Source organism: Sebastes fasciatus, chromosome 18 (assembly GCF_043250625.1).
Source record: "Sebastes fasciatus isolate fSebFas1 chromosome 18, fSebFas1.pri, whole genome shotgun sequence".
NCBI lineage: Eukaryota > Metazoa > Chordata > Actinopteri > Perciformes > Sebastidae > Sebastes > Sebastes fasciatus.
In genome coordinates, this window is record NC_133812.1 from 17,667,707 (window position 1) to 17,693,236 (window position 25,530).

The window sequence follows — 25,530 nt, forward strand, 5'->3', positions numbered from 1 at the left end:
ACACACACACACACACACATTTTTGTGTCAAATTATTGATTTCTTAAGTAAGTAACCGTGTAAAGAGTGGGACAATGTACAGTGAGCGGGTCATTGTTGTGAATTAAACCCCTTCAGTGCGATGCGCTCGCTGTACATGATCCCTTACATATTAGCTTAGTACATTGTTAGTTTACATCAGTATGCATCCTGGTTGTGCAGCTATCTGAAAATAAGGCAGACCCTCTGGCTAGAACTGATTATTGTCCATGGCTTCTGAAAAACTACCGGGATTTCAAAAAAAAAATTCTAAAATCACTGCAAAATGGTGGCATTGGTGATAAAATACTTATGCATCCTCTTAAAAGAACTCACACATTGAATGAAAAAAGTTAAATGTCATTCGTTGACCAAGTCAAACACTTGTTGCACAGTAGCAAAACAACATGGCTGGTAAGGAATTCATGAGAAGTACAAGTATGAATAGCGATTTTTTTAGTCAATCTGAACTAAAGACTGTATCTAGATGTAAAATCTGTAAAGTATAAAGCAAGGTGAACTATTCACTGTACAGTATGTATATCGCAACTGCATACCACCACAGGACCATAGGTAAACAAGCTACCTTGTGGTGTTTCCCTTTTCCCAGGGTGGTGTTGATGTTTGGGGGGTAGTGAGCCTCTTCTAGGGTTCTCCTGGCTGCTGGCTGGTCCTGCTCATCGCTGAAGGAAGACACCACTATGGACAGGGCCCTCAAGATGGACGAGGCCTGCTCAATGGAACGAGCACTTTCCTGTTTAAAATAAGAAAGCAGTCGGGTAGCATTCAAATTAAACAGAATGCAAGTTAGATAGAAGAGAAAAGCAGAACGCCCACAATACATGTCGGTGTGAATTTCGGTGTTAGAACAACTTCAGGCTAAAAAGTAAGAAAGCAGAGTTACCGTCTTACTACCATGATGTGATTTTCAAAATTGATGCTGGAGTAAACCTTATTCAAAAATGTTACAGCAAGAACATTACACTAGGCAAGTATCATCCTGTCCGTCTCTCTTTTCAACCAAGTTCTGTTTTGTACTTTTTATATTGCCCTGAGATTGAACAGGTTGTATTTATTTTGCTCCTGCTCCAAAGGAACTTTTTGTTCCAACACATATCCAGGTTAAATGATTAAATCTTTTCTTAACTTTCTTTTAGCAGATCGTGCAGCCTTGGCAGAGGTATTCATGCTCTGAGTGCTCTCTAGTTCATTTGTTTTGTCACCACTGTATTTCTTACTCACTATGCGCCTCTCTCACAGCCTTTTTGTTTTTGTGTATTTTAACAAATTGTAGCTTTTCATGAGTGAGAAATTTAAGCAATATAGCACCTTTTACTTTAGAAATGTACATGTGTGTGACTATCTTGTAGCAGCAGATGACTGAAATGATGAAAAGCATAGACAGGATGGTATGTTGAAGGACTATCCATATCTTGATTGGTCTTCAGACATAAGAAAAAGGAGGGAACAATGAAAGTGTCATGTAAAGTTAACTGTTCATTACTTCAGCTGTGGTGGACCCCTCAGCTGGAAAATTGCATCCACAGAACGGAAATTTATGAACATTCCTTATTCGGCAAACAAACTAAAACTACCTCTCAAATCCACAAAGACGCTGTGTGTTATGACGTTACTATTAATGCAAACTGATAACTAACGGCCTCGGTCACCTTGGCAAGGTGTGACATGATGGTTTCTTCATCCCCGAAGATGAAAGGTGTCTTGCTGCACAGGTGAACGTGGTAGCCCAGTGCTGCCTTTGTGTGGAAGGACAAGACATGCCGCCTGAAGGGGAGAGAAAGGAAACTAAGCACAGGAACACATACTGCACACTATAAATTACTCTAAAACAGCTGTTCCACATCGTTTTGACTTGTGATCCTTTATGAAGACACAACGTCTATTCATAACTCCGTTTCAATGCCTGCATATGTTGCTACAAGGTCAATCAAAGAGTGATGTTGCCTTCTTAGATAGTTTCATTTTAAAAGATTTAGAAATCTAGAAAAACACAAATTTCACAATTTAAAAAAAGCAAAAATTAGAGAAAAGACTGTTTGTGTAGCATCTTGTTAATTATCTCACAACTTTTCCGATTTATCTTGCGACCCCTTGCGGTTTGGCTCTAGACAATTTCCTTTTTTTCATTGCATTTACTAAGTAGAATAATGTCTAAATATTAGATTACTAAATCTATGAAACCGATAGTAAGGAGAACAGACGTATCCCTTCACCAACCACCCTATTGCTTCACAGTTTCTGGTAATAGCAACTGCACAATCATAGGGAAATACATGAAATAACAGTGCCTTCCACTGAATAAAATCCTTTTCTAGTCTTAACAGTGTTTCTGTCAAATAATACTGAATGGGTCAAACTGTCAGAAGTGCTGTAGCCGAATGTCCTGTCTGCCAAGTGCCATGCTGAGTTCACGGAGCCTGGTCAGGCATGAGAGAGTGGAACCCCACTTCCCTGGCCCCATTAGCTTTACATAATTCAGCCATCACAATGTAAGTCGATGGATGAGCACTGAGGCAGGGCTGGCCTAGTGCTGGAGAAGCAGAGGACAGCATACCAAAGAGAAATGGATGGGAGAGAAGAAAGGAAAAGGAGACAAATGGAAATGGAGAGGGAAAGAACAGGAGATGTACAAGGGAGGAGAGAGAAAAACCTCTTTAAAATGAATAGATTAGCACAGGACAGTATGTTAAAAAATGTAGAAGAAGAAAGTACACCAGGTCAGTAAAGAGGCATGGGAAACACATTCAGATGGGCTGACAGGGACATACAAAGAGAACAGCAGTGGAAGTGTTTTAAAAATGACTGCTGCCCAAAAGCATGGACACATCAGCTATTCTCTCTGGCAGAGAGTTTTCTGTGGGGCGTATGGGCATGATAAGTTGAGTGCTATGTGTGTGATTATGGCTCAGTGGTAATTGCACTGCTGCATACCTGCACCTGACCCCAGAAACTAGGCCCTGTGCTTCTAGGCCAAGTAGCACCCATTAATAGAGACTGGGACAGATGCTTTTTACTGCTTTTCAGAGCATCTGAGGTAGGCAGATATCCTCTGCTCACTTTATGATAGCTTTAAGTAGATCTTTGCATAGCTGTACAAACCACAACAAGAGTGAAAGACTTCCTTTCATCAAAAGCTCTCAGGGTTGCTGTGCAAAAAAAAAAGCATACATTTTTATAATAATAGGTTCCCATGATGGGAATTAAAGCTCTAACCTTGGCACCATTAGCGGCATGCTGACGAGGGTAATTTAAGGTTATGAGGCGTAAGCGTGAGAGTGGCAAAATGAAATGTGAAGACGTGTGAGAAAGGAAGACATTTTGTTTGGATATATATGTGAAATATGAAAATGGATGTGTTAAAATGGCACCAGAGAATTGCCACATGATTTTCACAACATGAGTATTAAGCCAGCAAACCTATGAGGAGATTATAGACTGGTCACACGTGTAAAGCCTTTATATGGTGTAGAATATTTAATTAGCGTTGCATGGTAATATCAAGATGTCAATAGTTTTACTAATAGATACAAGAATCAAAGCACTACCATATCAAATATTGTAAGTATGAAATGGCATACTAAAGGATATACTACTGTGGTAGTAGTTAATAGGGATCCTGAGTCTAGGAACATAGATTTGTAGCATCCTATTCTGCCCGTGAACTTGATCCAAGCTTTTAATTCTGATAATTCTGATCAATACAGTACACAGTTCTCAGTATTCATTAATGTTGTCCTACCCTGGGGGTAAGTTAAGCACAGCTGCCTTTGAGAAGGTGGTCTTGATGGTGACAAGTGGCAGCTGAGACTGCAGGCTTTTCCACGAGTAGGCCTGGGCGATGAGAACTGCAGACCTACATGCTGCTGACATTTCCTTTTCTGTGAGGTGTTGTAGAGTGGAGAGAAAATGTGTACTGGTCACACAACACAGGCAAATATCACCAACACAGTAGGTAATGAAATGTTTATACATTTGAGTGTTTTTAGGAATATATTTACATATACTGTATATCCAAAATAGGATATAGTGTATGGTTTATGTATGTCTAGATAGAGAGTTATAATTGCTGTTGGCAGTAGGCGATTTGTACATTTTTAACAGGGTTGGTTTCATTCACCCAGCGACTAACGAACCGCCCAGTGGGCATTCTCCGGGGTCTGAGAAGTGAAGCCAAAGCAGAAGTGCCTTAAACCTGCATTCTTTCTAATATCCAGCAGGGGGCGACTCCTCTGCCTGCAAAAAGAAGTCTGATTGTATAGAAGTCTAAAATGACCCTACTTCTCACTGAAACACTGACTGACATTTTTCACCATTTTCTGACATTTTATAAAGTAAACAACGAATCGGTTAATCGAGAAAATAATCGTTAGATTAATCGACATGTCTAATAATTGTTAGTTGCAGTCCTAGATGGCATCCTCCCTCATCCCCCCTCAAATCGCATACTGGCTGTTAGAGACTTGAGTCAAATCCTTTCGTATCTGAGTATCTGTGTGTGTGTGTGTGCGTGCGTGCGTGCGTGTGTGTACATGTAGATAAATCCTTACTCTCCTCGACTGTATCTCCCCAGAGAAGCAGAGTAGAGAAGCTGATGAGGATCTGGGGAGGTTGCAGGCTGTCTACACACAGGTAGTGAGTGCATCTCACCTCCGGACACTGTGGGGAGGATACACAAAAACACACATACACACTGGTGTTAGTTATCAGTGTGAAGGCAGACAAGGAAAAGAACAAGTGAAAGAGAGAAAGAGCAGAAAGCCGTAGGGAGGGATGATGGATAAACTGATAAAAGGGTGGCTTAGTGCAGGAGAAGCTGGAGGGAAATACAGAGGAAGAGAGGGGAAGAAGGGGAAGTAAGTGAAAGAAATACGGAGAGATAGAAAAGAGCTGAGTGAGTTAAAGAAGCATTTAAGGTGGCACCTGAATAGGAGAGGCCAAGACAGTGAATTTAGTAATGAAAGAAAAAGCAGCGAGAAAGACAATGCAGGAGACAAAGAGAGAGGCAGAAAAGTCAGATAGAGAACAAAAGACTCAGCAGTCTATACACACAGACGTGCAAACGCACACACACTTGCACACAGTCAGATAAAAACCCGGGCTACACACACACACACACACATGCACACTGTCACTCTCAGACAACTTCAGCAAACCTTGTGTCAGTCAAACAGTACTTTGACAAAAACACTCTTAACTAAAAGTCTTTACCAGACGCCAAAAGGTGTTTCTGTTCATCCTTGAACAGAGACAGGGGTTATGATCCCCCTACTTATCATGTGACCAATCTGTGGATTAAGCCTGTGAGATGCAGGTGAAAGCTTCAGGAAACTCTTATGAGTGGACCTCAAAGTGGAAACAGACAACTTTAACTTTTACCCCCTAGCGTTTCCAAGTGGTATTATTGTTGGTGGCGCTGTTGCAAAGACAACGGGATTGCTTTCTGTTTTCCTCAAAGCCTACTGCTAGTGCCAACACAGGACACACCGCATTTTGTTTTCCACCTTTACTTTGGTTGTTCCAACGTCCGCCATTTCCGCTACTGGGGATAGTAACTGCAATGACCTTACATTGATGCTCTTTGGTAACTGGGCACTTTAGAGTGCTGTCCTCTTCCAGTTTTGGTTGCGCAATGGTTGATGCACTTCCTTTGTGCTGAAAATTGAGCCTTCATTTTCATTGGATATACAGGTAGTACCCAGTGACAGAATCGCATAATGAATGTGAGGCTTATAGGGAAGCAGTCTTTATGCTGATAGTATCATTATTCTATAGCCATTACATTCTGCAATCAACATTTTACTTCATAATGATGAGTTAAAGCAAAAAAACGTGTGTATTGCCACTTTAAGTTAAGACTGATTTTGTCAAATAAAATTATCTGTTTGCTATAATTTTGTTAATATCTCGGTTGTTTTTCCTTGTTCTCATGGAAGGTTCTATGCATAGAATTACAATATTTATCATATAATATTATATTTACTGTATATGGTTCACTAGAGTGCACATGCAAGTGAAGTAATATACAGTCTTGTCAATGGTTTTACACTATTCTACCGATGTACAGGTGGCAGTAACACGCCAAGTGTTCATTAGAGAGTACTATGTACAGGGTCAGGTTGAATCACATATTGCAAATTTTGTGCTCATATGCAATATTTGGTGCATGTGTGTGTTTGAATGTGTGTACTTCAGGGCCCGCTACAGTGGTTGTCACAGGCAGGGATCCAGCAGAATGTGAAGATGATCCAGTATGGACGGCGGCTGTTGCAGTTTTGAACGAGATGGTGCTCTGCAGACAACAACAGCTAAATTAATAACAATATATCCAACACTAACAGCATTAATATGTCACAAACGTGGGAAAATAAATAAATAAAGTACCAGCACTGGAGACTGAGCATGCAGGAATAGGACACTGGGTTATTTCGTGATACATACTGTACCTTAAAATGAGATTTGTGGATATGATGTGGGTAGATTTGTCGTTTATGGAACACCAAGAGAGTCCTGCAAGAAAAACACATAAATGTCAGCTATTAATCTTAAATTAATTAAAGAAATTATAATCTTTATCACGTCATTTTTAGGCCCCTTAGCCATCCTTTATACATGACGGTCCATGTTTCTCTATTTGTTTCCTTCTCTATAAGTACATATTTGTGTCTGTGTGTCCGTGTGTGTCTCACTGAAAGCATTTAGCAAAGTCCTCCAGGTCCACCCAGGTCTCCTGCAGGATGGGTGTGACAGAAGGTGAGGGTTCCTTAGTTCCAGGCTCCTCCAATGCAGTTTGGGGACGATCTGGAAGGGAGATTCATTTGTGATTAATGATGTTATTTTAACATTTTGAGGGGGGTTAGACATTAGGTGTAAGGCAGCAGGTTTGCAGTATACAGCTGCCTAGATGAGAGATGGATTATAAAGCAAAGTACTTTATTTAATATAATTCATTATTGCTAATACAAATCTGCAGCATCTCAATGTAAGAAAAACATGTCCTTATCAAGCTGGGTAGCATCTGAGTAGACTGGTGTTTTTAACACTTAACACCAAATAGTGATTGCCTGTGAAATCTCCCATTTCAAACTGCTGCGAGTAACAAAATGCCTTTCCTCTTGTGACTCATAGCAAGTTATCCTAGACTCAAATCATTATCTTAAACACAGTGAGCCGAATTGGCCAAACTCCCACATAATGGCATAGTGTAAGCGCACATGCACATCCATACTCCCACTCACTGACTCCCACTATCTCAATGCATGCAGAGCAAAGTCATAGACATGTGCACACAGACACACTCTCTACCCAAAACACACACACACACACACACACAATCACACAGTTGCTCTGCCCCCAGGCTCTTCTCAAAGCGAGAAGTCTGATCAGAAAGCTGAGGCGGCGAGGGCCAGTGTCTCTGCTGCTGAGCAATGGTGGTCCGCTAACTCAAACTGCAGGTGTTACTAAGCAACTAAACGGGGGCAGAGAGAAGGCAGGGAACTGGCTAGTTGTCATGAGGCATAATTTCAGTCCCGTCTTTCTTCAAAGTGTCTTGGCCAACCGACGGAAGCGTGGAGAGAAAGATGGAGGGAGTGGAGGCGAGAGATGGAAATACTTCTAATCACATTAATTGGACTGTGCTGCACAGATGCTGTTCAAGTCGACCAATAATGGATACATTCACTACATTCATCAGTTCCAATATAACAGAATTTAATGAGCATCTGCACATTCTGGTGGCCTAGTATTAAGTGGGGCAGTCTGTGTACAGACACAGTGCAGATTATTTTCAACATGAATTGCAAAGGAGCAGCTTTTACCATTAGAGATGTCAGCATTGTCCTTCTTCCTGTCCTTTGCAGTAACCTAAAGGGACAGAGAGAGAGAGAGAGAGAGAGGCATGAACAGTGAGTTGCTGATAGAGTAACACTGCCAGAGATACGCCTCCGCCCTCTAGTGACTCCATGCCAGCTGTGGTGTGGCGCCATTCTCGCCCAACACCGCAGGACACGAGACGTGGCTTAACGTGACAAGGGCTGCTCCTCTCCTGCTAAAAACACCGCCAGGGAACACCAGCTCTAATTTACTTCGACTGTCAGTGGCAGATGAGGAGTTGTTATGTTGTTTAACATGCTACTTCTCTTAGAGGGGAATTACTTAACAGCTCAGATTTCATGCTCGTCTGCCCAACACAATAAAGAAACACAGCTAATGAGTCATTATCAAATACTTCAAATACCATGTTCTTCTGTTTTGATAAAGCTAGATTCAAGTACAAGAAGTGGTACACCTGTATCAACTAGCTGCACTTCCCTCCAGGCCCCTTCATTTTAATCAAATAATGCTCCCTTGAGGAAAAACCCTGATGGATGTCCAATAGTTTACTCAGCTCTGAATAAGAATTATGGCTTTGTGTCGTGTAACTTCAAAGCAACCCCGGCCAAGACTCTCTGATGAGTCAGAGTGAGTGTGTGTGTGTGTCTGTGTGCGTGAGTCACCACCTATTTGAATAAGTACCCGGAGACCCAGACAGACGGAAAGAGGCATTGTGATTGGGAGGCACACTTGACCTCCTCTCCACCGCTATATAGCAACATTTTCACTACAACACAACATGTAAATGTGTGTGTTGTCACAAGAGGGTGTAAAACTTTGAGTCAAGCTCTAAGGCATCCCATCCGCCCACAGCATGCTATTTACTAGATCGCTTACCTGTGTACAGTAAGAGGACATTGATAGATCTTACACACGAGGCTCCTGGGATTTTAAGCTTTTGGAGGAGAAAGCTATATTTTTTTCTGTGATCAAATCACAGTTACGGGTTGATGGGTAGAAGAAGGCACATTTTTTTAATCCCAGCTTTATTTTACACCGCCAGCGTTAAGTCTTTGCTCTCCAAGAGACTCTCTCCATATTTCACATTTTCCACTGAAGTGTACCCCGATTCATACATTAAAAATATCAAATACAATCATCTCTTTGTGGCAATTACAGTTCACAGGCACACGGATATCCATTGATCTCAGAGCCCAGACTGGACTTTTGGAAGTGTAATTCTCTGGCACAGGTAAACTGAAACCACAAAGGGGATTTGGTGATTTAGCGATTAACCACATTCCAAGCATATTAGAGGTCACAGTTACACCAATTATTTTACCCACACTAATGTGGAGTGAGTAGGCCATTGAGGGGTATTAGGGACATCATGTGACACCAACTTCCTATATTCTAGGAGCTATGTAGGCACAGAGGTTGATACTGTTAGCCAGAGTTGACAGAAACAGAGGGAGGGGTCAAAACAGCAAAAAACCCTTCTCACTTGATGTACAATCCCTTCAGCACGTGACCCACCACGTGCTTGCGAAGAGCGGGAACACACACACTGAGTAAAAATGTGGCACACATATGACACAAACACAAACCAATGTGCACGCACACACATCAAACGACACATCAAATTAGTGTGTCCATACTGCCCTAGCCTAACCGCTCTATAACTGGTCACAGTTACACAAGAGGGCGATTAATATGAACTCTATTTTTTCCTCTGTATGCTAGGAGTGAAGTGTAATAATGAACCCCCCAGGAGACGCAGACACTGATGGCTCACCATCTAATTGCGCTGCTTTTTTCATCAGCACAGTACACGACCTCTCCCTGTATGAAACCCACGCGCCCCGTTCGCCACCGTCGCACACCAGAGATTCTCTTTTCCCATCTCCCTCTGTTTCCTGCTCCGCTTTCATCTCTCCCTGTCCGACTGTCACTTTCTTTCCATTTCTCAGTCCCCCCCTCCTTTCTAATTCTGTACAGTTGTCCCCCTTCTTTATTCCTCTCTATCTTTGTTTCTATCCTCGTCACAGTGTCTGTCTGTGTCTCTGCTGCCTCCCCCCTCAACTCCCTTCCCTCACTGGTTCTGTCTTTAGTGCAGATGTGCCCCTGGTCAGTGGTGGCCTGGCTGGGAGACAACAGAAGTGACTTTGAGACTGGGGGATGGCAGCCTTGTTGTCACTGACACACAGAGCTACTCTGATGAGCCTCCAACTGCATACTTACAGGGTAGACAGAGGAAAAAAGAAACAAGGAAATAATCAATAGAGACTACAACATTTTGAGGACAGCTGCTACTATCTTAGTTGTTGGACAGATCCTCATACCTATTTATATAAATGGCTTGGGGTAACCACAATTAATTGAGGTTATAAGTTCAACAGCAAGATGCTCTCAAAATGTAAAAAACGCACATGCTGAATGTATAAAACAACTCTGTGCCCCAGCAGGCAGCAATTCTATGTACCTCTATTTTGTCTGTTGTGCTGTTTGGTAAGTTAGCGGTGCGTTCAGCTGCATCAGGCTCAAGGCCTTCTTTGCATTCACTCTCCTCTCTCTCAGCAATGGACACCAGAAGGGATCCGGAACGTTTCCCCTGAGCGCTCTGCTTGGCCTCTCTGACACACAAAGATATTCATGGTACATGTTATGCGGACATACAGCACAGGCATCATATCATAATCGTGACATACACGCATCTCATCTCATGGTAACACATTTAGAAGCAATATCATCTACATATGAGTCATGCATGTCACATTACAGACATCAAATGACATGAAAACACTGCTTTGATCTGTGATTTTTAATTAGCTTAACAATGTTGGAAAAATTTTCTTCCATTTCTTTCAAGTGTCAAGTGGGAACAAACCAGTCTTTATAACATTTTAGGCTTCGATGGCCATATAGTTAGAATTTTTCAACTGCTACCTGTGTGCTATTGCCATGTTCCAGGGAGAACGGGGGGGGGAAGAGATGGAGGTACAGTAAGAAGATGGGTAAAAGTCTAATGTGATCATGAAAATGTTTTTTTTTAATCCTCTACATTGAGGTCATAGCGAAGGTTAGTTATAAAAAAGTGAAATACTCATAATCAATACAATACAGTTAAATGAGCAGAAAAGCAGGATGACAGAAAATACTAATCTCGTTTAATTTCTCAGTTTTAGATCATTTAAAGTGTACACACCGCTCAGGGATCGGGCCAACGCTGCTCTTGACACGGTAGGATAGAAAAGGGCTGGCAACCTCAATGAACTGCTCTGGTTTTGACAAAGGAAGCTCTGCGAAAAGAGAAAAGGGAAAAAAAAAATCTCACACATCATGCCAGCGCTGCTTTTTCAAACTCTGACTCTTTTTACTGCATTTTTTTGTTTCACCCAGAGATCAGCTGATGTCAGATATGCCCGAGCCAGCAGCTATTTTCATTACAGAAATATCGTAGCTATCCTCCTCCTTTTTTTTCATTTCAGCATGCGGTGCTGTATGCCCTCTGTACTGTAGGCTCTAAATCTCCTGCATTAGCACTCACTTTCCTTTCTAGTCATATTTATTTATGACATTCACCTACACTCTATCACATTATTTGTGCTTTTCTATTTCTTTGATATCCTCCCCTGCATCCTCCTCCTGGTTTCCCCCTCACCACCTTTTTTTTTTTCCAAACTTAATTTGAACATTTTCTTATTTCCTGCCTCCTTCTCTGTCTCTCACTCACTTTGTGGTTCATCGGTGACCGTGCTCTCCTTCCGCGGGCGGATGAGTTTCCATTGGGGTACAGGTGGAGGTTTGGGTGGTGCCTCCAGCGGGCATGCCCGGGTTCTTGTCAACAGGACAATGTGGCTGTACAGCAAGGAGAGACCGTACTGACGAAGAAACTCTGAGGAATTAGCCTGTGTGTAGACAAATGTACAGAAATAAACAAACATGCAGCACTCCCATCAATCTTATTCTCCCATACTGAGAATTACTGTCACCTGTAAGCAACTCTACAGGTGAATCAAGTCAAACTGTCAAAAGGGGATCCTGACCCAAGATCAGAGAGTGGAGGTGATATAACACCTTCAACAAAAGAAAATCCTGTCAACCAATTAGCCTTAGCATGGGTGTAAATAATAAAACAAGTGAAGCCTGTTGAGGCGAGGCATCCAAATAGAGCACACCATGCCCCCAGGTCACACAAGCACTGTTAGGTTTCATCTCCACCACCCACTGTTACTTTGGGGCTTCAGTACATTTTTCACATTACTTTACTGTATAACAGAGGTGACTAAAACATTATATATCTTTAAAAGGTATTGAAACACAATTATATGTTTTCACATTAAGGGTAAAATCATCAAAAGATTTCTAGCTCAGAGTAAAAAAAAACTAATTTTGAGAAAACAGCCTTTAAATATATGTATTATACATAAAATCCATACAATTTGCAAGAGGTGTGTAGGTTAAAAAAAAAAATAGATATCACAATGAAACTTCCCCAGTTGATTACTTACATTTTACTTACACAATTTAGGAAAATCTACATATACAAATAGACAAAGTAGTAAAATAAACACCTAAATGTGTATTTTGAATGTTTTCTTTCCACTAGTCTAAAAGAAGACATGTTATGGAAGCAAAATAGCCCAGAATCTCAAAATTGACCAGTGTATGATAAACATTGATACACCTCCGAACGTCAGAGTTGAGTGTGCTCTCCCTTTTCACATCTTAGAAATGTTCATGTAGACATTCTGGCCGGATTGCATCCAGACTATGTAGTATTTGCATCAGAATGTGAATCTCTCTAGGCGTCCGAATCTGTAATGAAGCTCTGACTGCAATCTACAGTAGGTGAAATCTAATTTTCATGGATGCAAATGTTTCTCGTTACGGTGTGACTGAAGTACAAAACCTGTGTTGAATGAGCAAGTGTATGCATAGAGAGCAGCAAGAGAGGAGGAATAGAGAAAAGACATACCATTTGTCCAAACCCAAAGGAATTGTTATGAGGCTGTAAAGGGTAGTAGCTAGCACACACCACTACCTCAGGGGTATCTGAGAAACACACACAAAGAAGACTGGCATAAGTACAAGTAAACCCCATAGATAGATGATTGAACACATTGATATAGTGAAACTTAGTGCCATCTACCAATGACAAGTAAAGCTGATAAAGACAATAAAAAAATCCAAATCAAAGTAAAGTGCAACCCTGGAGATGTGAAAGCACTATTGGCCTCCACAGGTATAAATAAGGCAACAAGAGAGTATCTAGGTTATCTATAGATGCCCCTGCCCTTTATGGTGCATCTTAGAGTATATGGTATAAAGAGCACATGGGCCAGCAGACATGGAAAATCAATTTGAAGGGCCGTGGTGAAGAGCGATGGGAGCGCTGTTACACTAATTTAAAGACTACACATTAAGAATTGAACAGAGAAGTGGCTCTCATGCTGCATAGTGATTTATGCATTTCAATGGAGTACTACAGTGGGCACCAAAACAGTGAGAGAGTAGGTTTGTTTGTGTTTGCATGCGTGTATGTGAGTACCGTGTGATGCATTTCCCTCAAGCATAAATGTTCTGCGAAGTACTACCACTCTGTGCATGCATGTCATTACATTACGTTAGTAATTTTAATTATTGTAAACAAGTGGAATTGTAGGAAAGGCCGAGGGACAGATTAGTGGCAGAAAGAGCAGGTGGGTAAATAATAGAGCAGGAGAGAGGAAATTTTATTCATAGTGCGGCCCACTCATGCTGTGTTAATACCTTGAATGTATGCTATTTCAATTACTTCTTTAAATTAATTGTACAACCTTAATAAAGCCTTTACTGCATCTCTCTACCTCAATGACCTGAAACAACTCCTAGCCACGCGCTCTTTTCTGAGGACATGTTTCAATCCTGCCTTCATCACATAACCACATTCTACTTGGGAGGCTCTTCTGCCCTGCGGGAACACCAAATAATTCACCCTGCCACTGCTCCCTCTGCTGGTTTATTTATAGTCCGCCATACACGCATTAACCCTCGCTGTGCTTCATAATACATGAGCTTGGGAAAACAGGAAGTGATGCTTGAAACAACAGGAAAGACGCAGCAGGGCACAGGCTGAGAAATTGAGGTGTTTTGCAGTACAGCACGATGGTGACCTTAGGCCTGGAGTTTTTCGTCAAGCAATACTATGAATGTTGCAACGGTGTATAAAAGTTATTAGTGCTATAAGAGAATGGAATCATTGATTGAAGCCGGAGTTGCTGTAGGACAATGAAATATTCATTGTCACGCTCTATAGTAGTTGAATTATGGATGCAGAGGGAAGAAAATAGAGATTTACACACACACACTGTGATTTCACATACATACATATATATAAATATATAGTACAGTACTGCACATATACACAAACATTTTTCAAACAACCCGCTGCTAAATTAATAAGCTGTAGTAAAGTATTGTGTGCCGACAAATGATCACAATCTAATGGATGATTGATTCAATTGACTCACTCAATTAAATGTGCAAACAGAGTGTGTAATTGAGATGTAGATTTCCGGATATGCATGTGTTCATAATTGTATGCCTTTCGATGTTTGTGTGTCTGGCTTTGGCACAATTCAGACCTGTACTCTTCTCTAGCTCTGGCACCCGACTCTTGCTGTCATTACAGCTGGAATCTCTCCTAGCAGCTGGATCAGCAGTCTGAGGCTTCGTCTCCGGCAAACTCTCATCTGGGTGTGTAAATGTGGGAATGGTGTCTTGTAAGAAATCCCAGGTTTTTCCCAGGTATACAGACCTGGGAGGAGATTAAAGAAAATAGGTTACAGGCTTCAGGGGATGACATTATTATAAAGTTTGAAAATACCTTTTTTCGAACCAACTGCATTTTGACTGGAATTTGTTTTCTTGTGAATGTTTGCTTGTCCAATACAATATTACAAATTTTGAACTTACAGCCCCACGACTTCTCCTATACAAGACAAAGTCTACGGTTTCTACACTCGGTCTTAGCCCTGAGTATATTACAGTTTGTTCCTGTTACTGTGTATATCCTTCTATTTACAATACAACGAGATGCAGGTCTTACATCAGCATTTCTCTCTCGCTTGAAAATAAAGTACATAACACAATCTTCTCGCTACTTCAAAACATCCTTTAGAAGATTTTTTTTACTGAAGGCAAGGCAGGTTTATTTGTATAGCACATTTCACACACAGAGGCGATGCAAAGTGCTTTACATAATGCATTAAAAAAACACTTTTTTAAACACAGCATAAAAAATATTAAAATGCAAATTAAAAGAGACCTTGTTAAAGGAAACTGAACTTCTCAGACATGACTGAACATATTGAAAAATAAGCGTAGAGCTGCAATGATTAATTGATTAGTTGTCAACTATCAAATTAATCGCAAACAATTTTGATAATCGATTGATCAGTTTGAGTATTTTTTAAGAAATAAAAGTCTAAATTCTCTGTTTCCAGCTTCTTAAATGTGAATATTTTCTGGTTTCTTTACTCCTCGAAGACAGTAAACTGAATATCTTTGAATTGTGTTCCTCGCCTCCATACCATCCCAGATGTATGGGTTCATGAACACAAACGCACACCTTCACACCCACACACTTGACCTCCAGGGCAAATTTCAGCCTCATGGGGCAAAATCTGTGGCCTTGAGTGTGACTAAAAGGGTGGAGAAATTTTTATGGACCGACCGACCAAGTGAGCTATGGTGCTGCTGGTCGCAGCTAAAAATTTCCGTTGCGGTTTGTGTCTCCAGAGCTGATAACTGCCAGCTCCTTCTGCTGTCTATTGTTTGAAATCTGACATGAACTACTGCATGTACTTCTCCTTTTTTAATAGGTCTACCTCCAACTTGTTAGCTCAGTAGTTGTGGAAGGTAAAGACAGTGGCAGATCAGCCAAATTAAAAAAAACAACAACAGTTTTTTCATTTACAACAATGGCTTCTCTGTGCTCAGTGTCAGTCAGAATAATGAAAAAACATCACTAAGCAGAAATTAGCTTTTTGGCTCTTTTTTTGTTAATAGTAGTAGATGATGTAAATAAAATGGTTAGAGTGTGTGTTTGTGTGTGTGTGTGTGTGTGGGGTGGGGGGGTTGGGCGGGGTGGGGTACGTGCAAGGATTGCAAACCCATGTGTCACGAATCAATGTGAAACACAAACATGGTCATGCTCAGTGCCTGTACGTGTTGATAGATTCCCCAGGCGACCCACTAACAGTAGCTAACCTGCTGAGCTAGAGAGAATAACGCTCCCCAGCTCCACTCCAAAACACTGTTGCCCCATTAAAGTTCCATCACTGACAAGCTGAGATCCTCCACTCCATAATGCCTCGCCTTCCCCTTTATTACAAATCTCCTTGTTTCCAGTTTGGACCTCAATCGTTTTCTCCCAAAGTGTGACTTTCCACACTATTGTAGACAGATACACTTCTCTCTCTCTCTCTCTTTGCTACAGTATACTTTATAAAATAGTATATTTGAGAGGAAACAATGCACAGCTCGTCAGACTGTGACAGTGCATTTAGTGTCATAGTCTTTATTCATCCTTCATTTATATCAAGTCTAGTAACAAAGGCACAATTTAGGGACACTTATGTATAACATTTAGAACAAGAGATGCAGACAGAGGTAGAAGAGTGGAGTAGACCAATGAGGACCTTACTTTATAGGACTGACTTCTGGGACCCAGCCGGTGAGGATGTGGATAAAGGTCAACTCGCCCATCTCCCCGCAGACCTCGGACATTACACTGAGTAACAAACACACACAGAAGAACTGTTAAAATAAAAAAAGACAAATTTGCAACAAACCATTCAAACTACCCATAGTGGCATTGCCACTGTTCTCAAATTGAACTTGTGAGGTCACAGTTTCAATATGTGAAATCGCAAATATGCTTGGCGCTCAAGTGGTTTAACTCATGATATTTATGTTGCTAGGCAACTGACAACAAAAGGTCTAGGAATGACGTCACAGTGAAGACAACAATGGTAACTGACCGCCATTTTTTAAAAATATTAGAATTTGTGTCAAAAATTTATACTGAAGAATCACAAATACCAAATTGATAAACATGATCACAATTTAAGGCATTTAAACAAGTCAACAGAACAGTTTGGTGTTATCTTTACCCGCCTGGACTTTTTCTATTGTCTGTGTGACTGAAGGTCAAGGAAACAGCTTATGTTCTACATTTTTAAATGTGTCTTATCTGTAATACAACATAATCAGTAATGCCACAGCCCATTAACACTACAAAAAAGCTACTTAGCTCCTAAGAGACAGAGCTCTCAAATTCATCTTTTTATTTTAAAAAGACTACCTCTTTTCTGAGACACCTGGGCAAAGTTTGGTACTCGTTCAGTATGAAGAACTTTCACTATGGTTAATAAATGATTCACAGGGGGAAAGGCTCCTTTGTTTCCTGTCTTGGATGAAACATTTATGTCTCGACCTTCTGTGGACACTGGAACAGCCGCCTTTACACACGCCATGTTGCCCCATCACAGACACGCACACCGCCTGTCTGTCACCAAATTCAAGACAGCCCAAGGCGGAGATTAGGTCAGGGGAAGGTTTGGCTAAGTCAGCAAAACGCACTCTGCGGGGGTTCTTGTGCATGTGTGTGAGCTTTAAATAGTTTAGTTCACTTTGTTAGGTTCGACGTGTACGTATGTGTCAGCTAGGAAATTAACCTCCTGAACTCCCCTTAAAATTCTCCTTCAGTAACTTTAAAGTAAGGCGTACAACGTACAGTATGTAAAAGGTGCTAAATGTGAGATAGGGAAAACTACGGAAACTTTTATCAAGAATTATACAGTTATCAGCTATAACCGCCGTATGAGCACAGTGCAGAGCGGCGAGTAGCAAAACTACACAAAAAAAATGGAAAAATGAGTAGATTCAGTGTCCTACTTTAAGTTTGTTCATTGTGAATTACTGGTGAATCACTGTATTGAAATTAGGCATTACTCCAACCCTGTATACTGCTTTACTTAAGCAGGGTTAGTGTACAGTATAAAGGGTGCATAGTGTGTGGTGTATTTTCACAATGGTCTTCTTAGAGTTAGGTTGCATACATAATGGGCATATACTTGGAGCTTGAGTCTGTTCTTCAGCCCTCTTTCTTAAGACTATTATAACTGTTTCCCAACCACTTGTAGCAGTACTGTGATGCTTATGGAGTTTCTGTTGGAATGAACATTAACTCACTTTGTGTTGGCCACTTTAATGAGAGCCTTAGCCAACAACATTGGCCACAGCTCTGACTGACAGGCGGAGGCAGGAAGAAGCAGGTTGTTTTCTTCATCAAATGGCATTGAATCATCTACTGTTATCTTCCTCCAAGAACCCTAAAAGCAAGGAAGGAAGACACAGTGAGGGAAGATACGGTATAACAATCAATGCACCTTAAGTAGTTCATGAACTCAAAATCTCTGATCTACGGGCTTCACACTCCAACGCCTCTCTTTGCATTAGCTACCTTATGCTTGCATATCCTGTTTGGTGTCAGAACTTGTTACATGCCGTCTGCGGTGGTGTGGTCTGTCTACTGGCCATCTGGGGCAGTTTCACACTGCTCGTAAGAAAAAGCAGCACAAGCAGGTGATAATCTGACTGACTGTTCACAGCTGTGCCTCTCTTTATCTATTAGAGCAGTGTGCACAAGCAAGACGATGCACAGTGTGGGCGAGCACACTTTCTTTCTTGCTTGTTCTTCCACTTACTTGTCAAACCATCGCCCCGAGGAGGAGCTCGATGTGTTCGCAGATGGGGTAAAATACAGTGCGAAAGGGCAAGTTGGAGGAGAGAGGAAGAAAAGGAGGAATTGTAGGACGGTGGAAAACAGGGTGAGAAAACGAGAATGGAATGGCGAGAAGGAGGAAAAAAAGATTGGTGTGGAACAATAAAGAATCAAATGAGCAGGGGAGAAAAGGAGTAGCATATGATGAAAAACAGGCGAGGAAATGGGCAGTTGGGGGCTGAGCGCTTTATGCCATCTCAACAACCATCTGTTAGCGTGCTATGGTTGGCACGGGGATTGCTGCCTACAACCGTGTCATGCTTCTTTGTCAAGGCAAGAGTCACAGTGTTACAGAACACACATCATTTTTAGCTCCGTCTTTTTTCACTCTCTCGCTGACCCACATTGTTGTGCTGGAAGAGGTTACCCTTTCTGAAATGACACAATGATGTAGTGTCCACTACTTAGAGGTCTGTGGCAAGCAACACACAACTTCAGCAACTTCAAGCTGTATACCTATGCAACGATGACCTGTATTTAGAGGCAAACATCTGTTAAATCTTTACACTTGCACGTAATCAATATGAAAGACACTTCAGTGCATAAAGCCCTCCCAGGGTTGAGCCTGCTCTCATGGTCTTACTTGGCATAGATACCCAACTTGAGTCTTGCTCTCTAAGAAGCAAATGACCCCTGTTAAGCCTAATCTATTCATCAGGCAATATATGGAGTCCAGACACTTTTGGCACAGTAGTGAGACTGATTGATTTGAGCTCTGAGTGGATTCTCCTCCCTTCCCCCCTCCAACCATCAGTCCATCCCCACCCCCCTCTCATCTGCTGCATCCAATGTGGTGTGCTGAACAATACAATGCAATCTTATGTCATCCGTTGCATCAAGTGTGCCTCTATAAATGTGTGATTAACAAAGAGGCATTGCAGATCAGTGACTTCATTTGCAGTAATGTTAGAATTTTTGAGTTTTCTACACACCAAATCTTTAGTAGCAGGTTTCCTCACCTGCCACTGTGGCAGGTCACTGAACATTTCTACCGCTCTCCTGAAATCTATGTAGAAAGCTTTAGAATTGTAAACACTGAGTCAGTGGTACCAGACAGTAGAAATATGGAATATATCATGTAACATAATCCCTATTTATAGACTATTTTAAACTTAGCAATTACTTTTTAAAAATAATATTTTTTATAGGGCTGTCAAAGTTAACGCGTTAAGTAACACCACTAATTTCCTTTAACACAATAACGCGAAGGAGGTTAAATAACACTCCAAAATTACGCAAAATTCTGGCGAGGAAAAGCTGACATGGCCATTTTCAAAGGGGTCCCTTGACCTCTGACCTCAAGATATGTGAATGAAAATGAGTTCTATGGGTACCAACATGCCCACTTTATGATAATCACATGCAGTTTCGGGCAAGTCATAGTCAAGTCAGCACACTGAAACAGACAGCTGTTGTTGCCTGTTGGGCTTGAGTTTGCCATGTTAGGATTTGAGCATATTGTTTTATGCTAAATGCAGTACCTGTGAGGATTTCTGGACAATATTTGTCATTGTTTTGTGTTGTTAATTGATTTCCAATAATAAATATATACATACATTTGTATAAAGCAAATATACTTGTCCACTCCCATGTTGATAAGAGTATTAAATACTTGACAAATCTCCCTTTAAGATACATTTTGAACAGATAAAAAATGTGTGATTAATTTGCGATTAATCGTGATTAATCATGGAAAATCATGTGATTAATCGCGGTTAAATATTTTAATCGATTGACAGTCCTAATTTTTCTTAATATAAGGAAAAACTATCTGCTATGGTGGCAGGTGACCTGCAATTTTTACCTGCCACAGTCAACATTTACCTTCTATTTGGCAGGTGGCAGGTGCTAATTTCATTCTGTTTACTTAGATGATGGGTGTTTGCGTGTATGTGTGTGTATCAGGCTCACCATCCAGTAGAGTCTGATCACGTATTTCCCATAGCTGTTGTAGAGTGGCACATGACCTTTCGCCACCTCACACAGCGAGTAGATGTGCTCCCAAGGTCTCCAACCGTCTTGTTCTGTAACTGTGCCCTTATGCAGACTCAAAACAATATAGATCTCGCTGATGATCCACCTCATCAGCTTGATCGAAGACAGAGGAGAGAAAGGGAGAGAAAAGTAATAATGAGTTTAACAACTACCAACTAATCTTTAAATCTATTGGCTGAATCCTCAATTATCTGATCCATCATTCACAAAATCAATAGGGCATAGCATTACCCCAGTCTAATTCATTTCTGTCAGTCAAACGTCACCCTGTCTGACATCTGAATTACACTATCCAAGTGCTGATCGATAAAAGTCAGCGCATTCTTTCATAGAAAAGAAGAAAACAACAGTTGGAAACTAACCTCACTGCAAATCAGGTGATCATTGCGGGAGATTAGGTCAAAGGTCATGTGATTTTCAACAACGCAGAGACCCTAGAATAAAGCACAACATTGTTTTCATTGTAGGCACAGATTGATACAGACAGACAAACTTTATGCACTCAGGTTGTTATACATTGTGTGGTAGCATCATAATCATTCATAATAACACAGTGGTCGACCAGCTTTAGAATATTGCTGTCATGTGTCACCTGTTTAAAATGGACATGAATATGTAACCTACTTAATACTTCTCTACTCAGCCCAGGTCCTAAACTGGTCTAACCTTGCCATGATACTCCCAACAAGACTGTGTCTGCGATTAATATTTCACTACCAAGTTAATAGACTCTACCATGTTACTAATTAGAAATGAATTAATGGGTCAGGTGATGACGAGAGAGATCAGCTGCGGGTCAAAGGAGGTTGTCTTTTCTGCCATCGTCACAGCAAATCTAAGTGAAACTTTAAATTATTTCCGTCAATAACACCAGCTTTGTAAATACAGACTGATGAAGAGAGAGTTTCACAGTAGAGCTGACGCGTTGCCTGCATCTGTACGGCTGATTACTCTTGTGATTAGCCCGTGTTCCTCTTGTATGAAATTAATGGAATGCTTTTGACATCTTGAGTGAAAAGGCAGCTTGTGACCTGGCAAGGACTAATTCAAAAAGCAGGAAGCTTCCAGTAATTGCTCAATACTGCACAGAGAGAGGGGTAATAGAAAGAGTGGAGCGATATGCAATTAAAACTTCATTGGAGGCGACTAGAGAGCAGATTTCCTTAACTACATTCCACACTGTGTGGCAAAGAAATACACTTTGTTAATACAGCTAATGGCTGCCACCAACAGTTACTTACAGTCATTTTTCTATTAGAAGATTAACCCGTTAATCTATTCAAGTCAATGTAGTCTATTAGTCTTTTAATCTACATGTATTTTTACATGACAAATTACTTAAAAGGTCCAGTGTGTAGGAGCTGGCAGTATCTAGCGGTGAAGTGAGGACATTGAAACCAACTGAAGTCTCTCCCGTGTGCCAAGCGTGTTGGAGCGCTACGGTGGCCGACGCAAAAACACGGATGGCCCTCGGTCGTGTCAAGAAGGGAGCCCGCAAATTGCAAAATCTGATCTGAGATGTGCAAAAACTTCCAAAAGCTCTTGCGAGACTCGCTGCCTGACGACCTAACCATTCAAGGTCAATGCCTAACCTTAACTATTCAAGGTCAATGCTTAACCTTCTAGATCAACCTTAACCATAACAATTTCCTGAGAGTTTCCCCAGTTTGCTGGCTCCATTCTAGTCACTACCATGGCCCTCTCTAGAGCTATTTGGAGCAGAGTCAGTGCGTAGAGTGTGTGTGTGTACGTGGGAAATGAGTGGTGAAGCAAGAGAGAGAGAGCGGCGGTGACAGGAGCGAGTAACGTCTGTTTGGTTTGTTCATTCTGGGCTACTGTTGAAACATGGCAGACTCCGTGGAGAGGGGGCCGCTGCTCCCTATGTAGATATAAACGGCTCATTCTAAGGTAATGAAAACACAGCGACTCTTATTATCAGGTGATAATATACCAAAGAAAACATACTTATTAATATTATATTCCATTTCTGCCAATAGATCCCCCTAATTGTTACACACTGGTCCTTTAAACCTTTAAATAATATAAAAAGTAGAATCAATTTATCATGTCAGTTGAAATAATTTCACCACTTATATGTGTGACACATATGCTGGCTTCTGTTTATTATTGTTGCGTATTTGAACTGCTACATACAGTACATAGTGTGGTACACTATAACAAGCGTAAACCACTTTTATCATTATATAAAATTATCAATATCATCATTGTAAACCCCAGAAACAATGTCATTAACACATTAAGACACATGAAGGTTACCTTGGTGACAATAAACTCTGTGGGACGTTTCCAGGAGTGCACTGTCAAAGACGGAGGCAGGGAAACTTTCCCCTCAGGATCTTCAAAAAATGGCTGCAGGCAGAAGCAAACAATAGTGAATGTGAAATATAGAAACATGTCACAGCCTGAGAGACAACCACAACAACACATAATAGCTGTAACTCACACTCTGCCTTTCATTTCCTCCTCTACTTCATGTTGGTTTTGGTTTTTTTTGGGGGGGGGGGTTTGTTGTTTTTATACATTTATCCTTTGATATTGCAATATATTGTTATTAATTGTTGTTTATTTGTTGTTTGTTTTATTGACACAACAAACATTAATAACTTCTTTATTGTTTTCTTCCATTAACATGCATGTTCTTTTTAAATATCTATATATTGTAATTTGCTTAATGAATTGTATAAATGTATATATATATGTTTTTGTTTTTATTTTGTTCTTTTTTTTATTTTTATTTATTATTGAATTGACGCTTTGGCAATATTTTTTACCTGATAGTCATGCCAATAAAGCAAATTGAATTGAATTGAATTGAATATAGAAACACAATATAAAAAGAATCAACATAATGTCAGTTGTAACGTGGATTTCAATTTATCAACTTAACAATACACTGTACAGTACTGTATGTGTTGGCAAATTATTTTATACTCCATATTTACAGCATGTTGACTCTTGATCCTCTTTCCTTCTTCAGCTCCTTTAATTGAGTCCCATTTCTCCTCGTTGACTTCAGCATCATTCCACTCTGGCCAGATGGGGAATCTGCATCTCCCTGCAGCTCCTAGGCTCTCAGAGGAATTGGCTGTTCTGAAATGATGACACATAACGTTTGTTAGCTTCATCTCTTCTCAAGTGGCTACTAGGCTTTTTGACTTACAGCAACAGATAACGTGACATAGGTAACCATAGATCAGGGGTCAGCAACCTGCGGCTCCGGAGCCACATGTGGCTCTTAAGCTCCTCTCCAGTGGCTCCCTGTGGACTTTTTAAAAAATTAGTGGAAATTAATAACTATTTTTTGTTTACATTTTCAATTTTATTTATGATTGTTGTAGGTCTATGGTACGACGGTATGACGGAGTATTAGGGCCACATTGAGGAAAAAAAATAAATCTGAGATTTTGAGAATAAAGTCATAATATTATAAAGTAGTAATTTTACGTGTTATTTTCTTTTTTTATTGAAAAGTTATGACTTTATTCTCGTAATATTACGCCTTTTTTCTCGTAAAGTTATGGCTTTATTCTCATTATATTATTACTTTTTTCTCGTAAAGTTATGACTTTATTCTCGTAATATTACGACTTTTTTCTCGTAAAGTTATGACTTTTTTCTCGTAAAGTTATGACTTTATTCTCGTTATATTACACCTTTTTTCTCGTAATATTACGACTTTATTCTCATAATATTACGACTTTTTTCTCGTAAAGTTATGGCTTTATTCTCATTATATTATTACTTTTTTCTCGTAAAGTTATGACTTTATTCTCGTAATATTACGACTTTTTTCTCGTAAAGTTATGACTTTTTTCTCGTAAAGTTATGACTTTATTCTCGTTATATTACACCTTTTTTCTCGTAATATTACGACTTTTTTTCTCATAATATTATGACTTTATTCTCGTAATATTACGACTTTTTTCTCGTAAAGTTATGACTTTTTTCTCGTAATATTATGACTTTATTCTCGTAATATTACACCTGTTTTCTCGTAAAGTTATGACTTTATTCTCGTAATATTACGACTTTTTTTCTCGTAATATTACGACTTTTTTTCTCGTAATATTATGACTTTTTTCTTGTAATATTACAACTTTTTTCTCGTAATATTATGACTTTTTTCTTGTAATATTACAACTTTTTTCTCGTAATATTATGACTTTATTCTCATAATATTACAACTTTTTTCTCGTAATATGACTTTTTTCTTGTAATATTACAACTTTTTTTCTCGTAATATTATAACCTCTTATTCTCGTAATATTATGACTTTTATTCTCGTAATATTATGACTTTTTACTGTAAATCTCAGATGTTTTTTCCCTCAATGTGGCCCTAATACTCCGTAGTACATTTGCAATTTGGCCCCCACTGCATTAGACTTATATACTATATACTCAGACTATAAACTGTGTTACCTTCATCACAATGCTCAAATGTTTTGTGGCTCCAGACAGAATTTTCTTTTTTTATTCTCCTAAAATGTCTCTTTTGATAGTAAAGGTTGCTGACCCCTGCCCTAGAGAGTAACGTTACATCTTTACATTACACAACACAGAGACAGTACCGTTCTGTCACGGTTCTGATGATGCTAATGCTAATGCTAACGACAGCTGGCATTAATTAACGCTAATTGCCAACATTAATCAAACTCACTCACTCAGCCTGTCGGTCGGATAAATTGACTTTACTGAAGGAGGACTCCTTTTTCTTGGTCTGTGTCTTGGACATTGCACTTGGTGTGATAAATAACCGAGAAACAACCGAACAAGTCAGGTAGCATCTGTCTGGTTAGCTGATGTCTCTTCCTCTTGAAAGTTTAACTCGTTGCG

At 40.2% G+C, this 25,530-nt stretch overlaps 1 protein-coding gene across 3 annotated transcripts in view; it reads right to left on the reverse strand.

Annotated features, from left to right (window-relative positions):
• The window catches only part of adgb (androglobin), a 43,409-nt gene extending 17,879 nt beyond the window's left edge, over window positions 1–25,530 (reverse strand). For 2 of the 3 annotated variants that reach the window (XM_074616489.1, XM_074616488.1), the window contains exons 1-20: window positions 25,359–25,530; window positions 23,638–23,785; window positions 22,952–23,044; window positions 21,037–21,108; window positions 20,591–20,767; window positions 18,088–18,227; window positions 16,538–16,624; window positions 14,475–14,647; window positions 12,827–12,903; window positions 11,582–11,756; window positions 11,054–11,147; window positions 10,331–10,481; window positions 7,854–7,899; window positions 6,726–6,837; window positions 6,483–6,546; window positions 6,227–6,328; window positions 4,587–4,695; window positions 3,779–3,917; window positions 1,689–1,803; window positions 605–772 (exon numbers count right to left, since the gene is read on the reverse strand). In XM_074616489.1, coding sequence (XP_074472590.1) covers window positions 605–772; window positions 1,689–1,803; window positions 3,779–3,917; window positions 4,587–4,695; window positions 6,227–6,328; window positions 6,483–6,546; window positions 6,726–6,837; window positions 7,854–7,899; window positions 10,331–10,481; window positions 11,054–11,147; window positions 11,582–11,756; window positions 12,827–12,903; window positions 14,475–14,647; window positions 16,538–16,624; window positions 18,088–18,227; window positions 20,591–20,767; window positions 21,037–21,108; window positions 22,952–23,044; window positions 23,638–23,785; window positions 25,359–25,429 — 2,313 coding nt within the window. In that variant the 5' untranslated portion in view covers window positions 25,430–25,530. Of the gene's footprint in view, window positions 1–604; window positions 773–1,688; window positions 1,804–3,778; window positions 3,918–4,586; window positions 4,696–6,226; window positions 6,329–6,482; window positions 6,547–6,725; window positions 6,838–7,853; window positions 7,900–10,330; window positions 10,482–11,053; window positions 11,148–11,581; window positions 11,757–12,826; window positions 12,904–14,474; window positions 14,648–16,537; window positions 16,625–18,087; window positions 18,228–18,358; window positions 18,436–20,590; window positions 20,768–21,036; window positions 21,109–22,951; window positions 23,045–23,637; window positions 23,786–25,358 lie in introns of those variants that run through there. The other variant, XM_074616490.1, reaches the window with a different exon arrangement.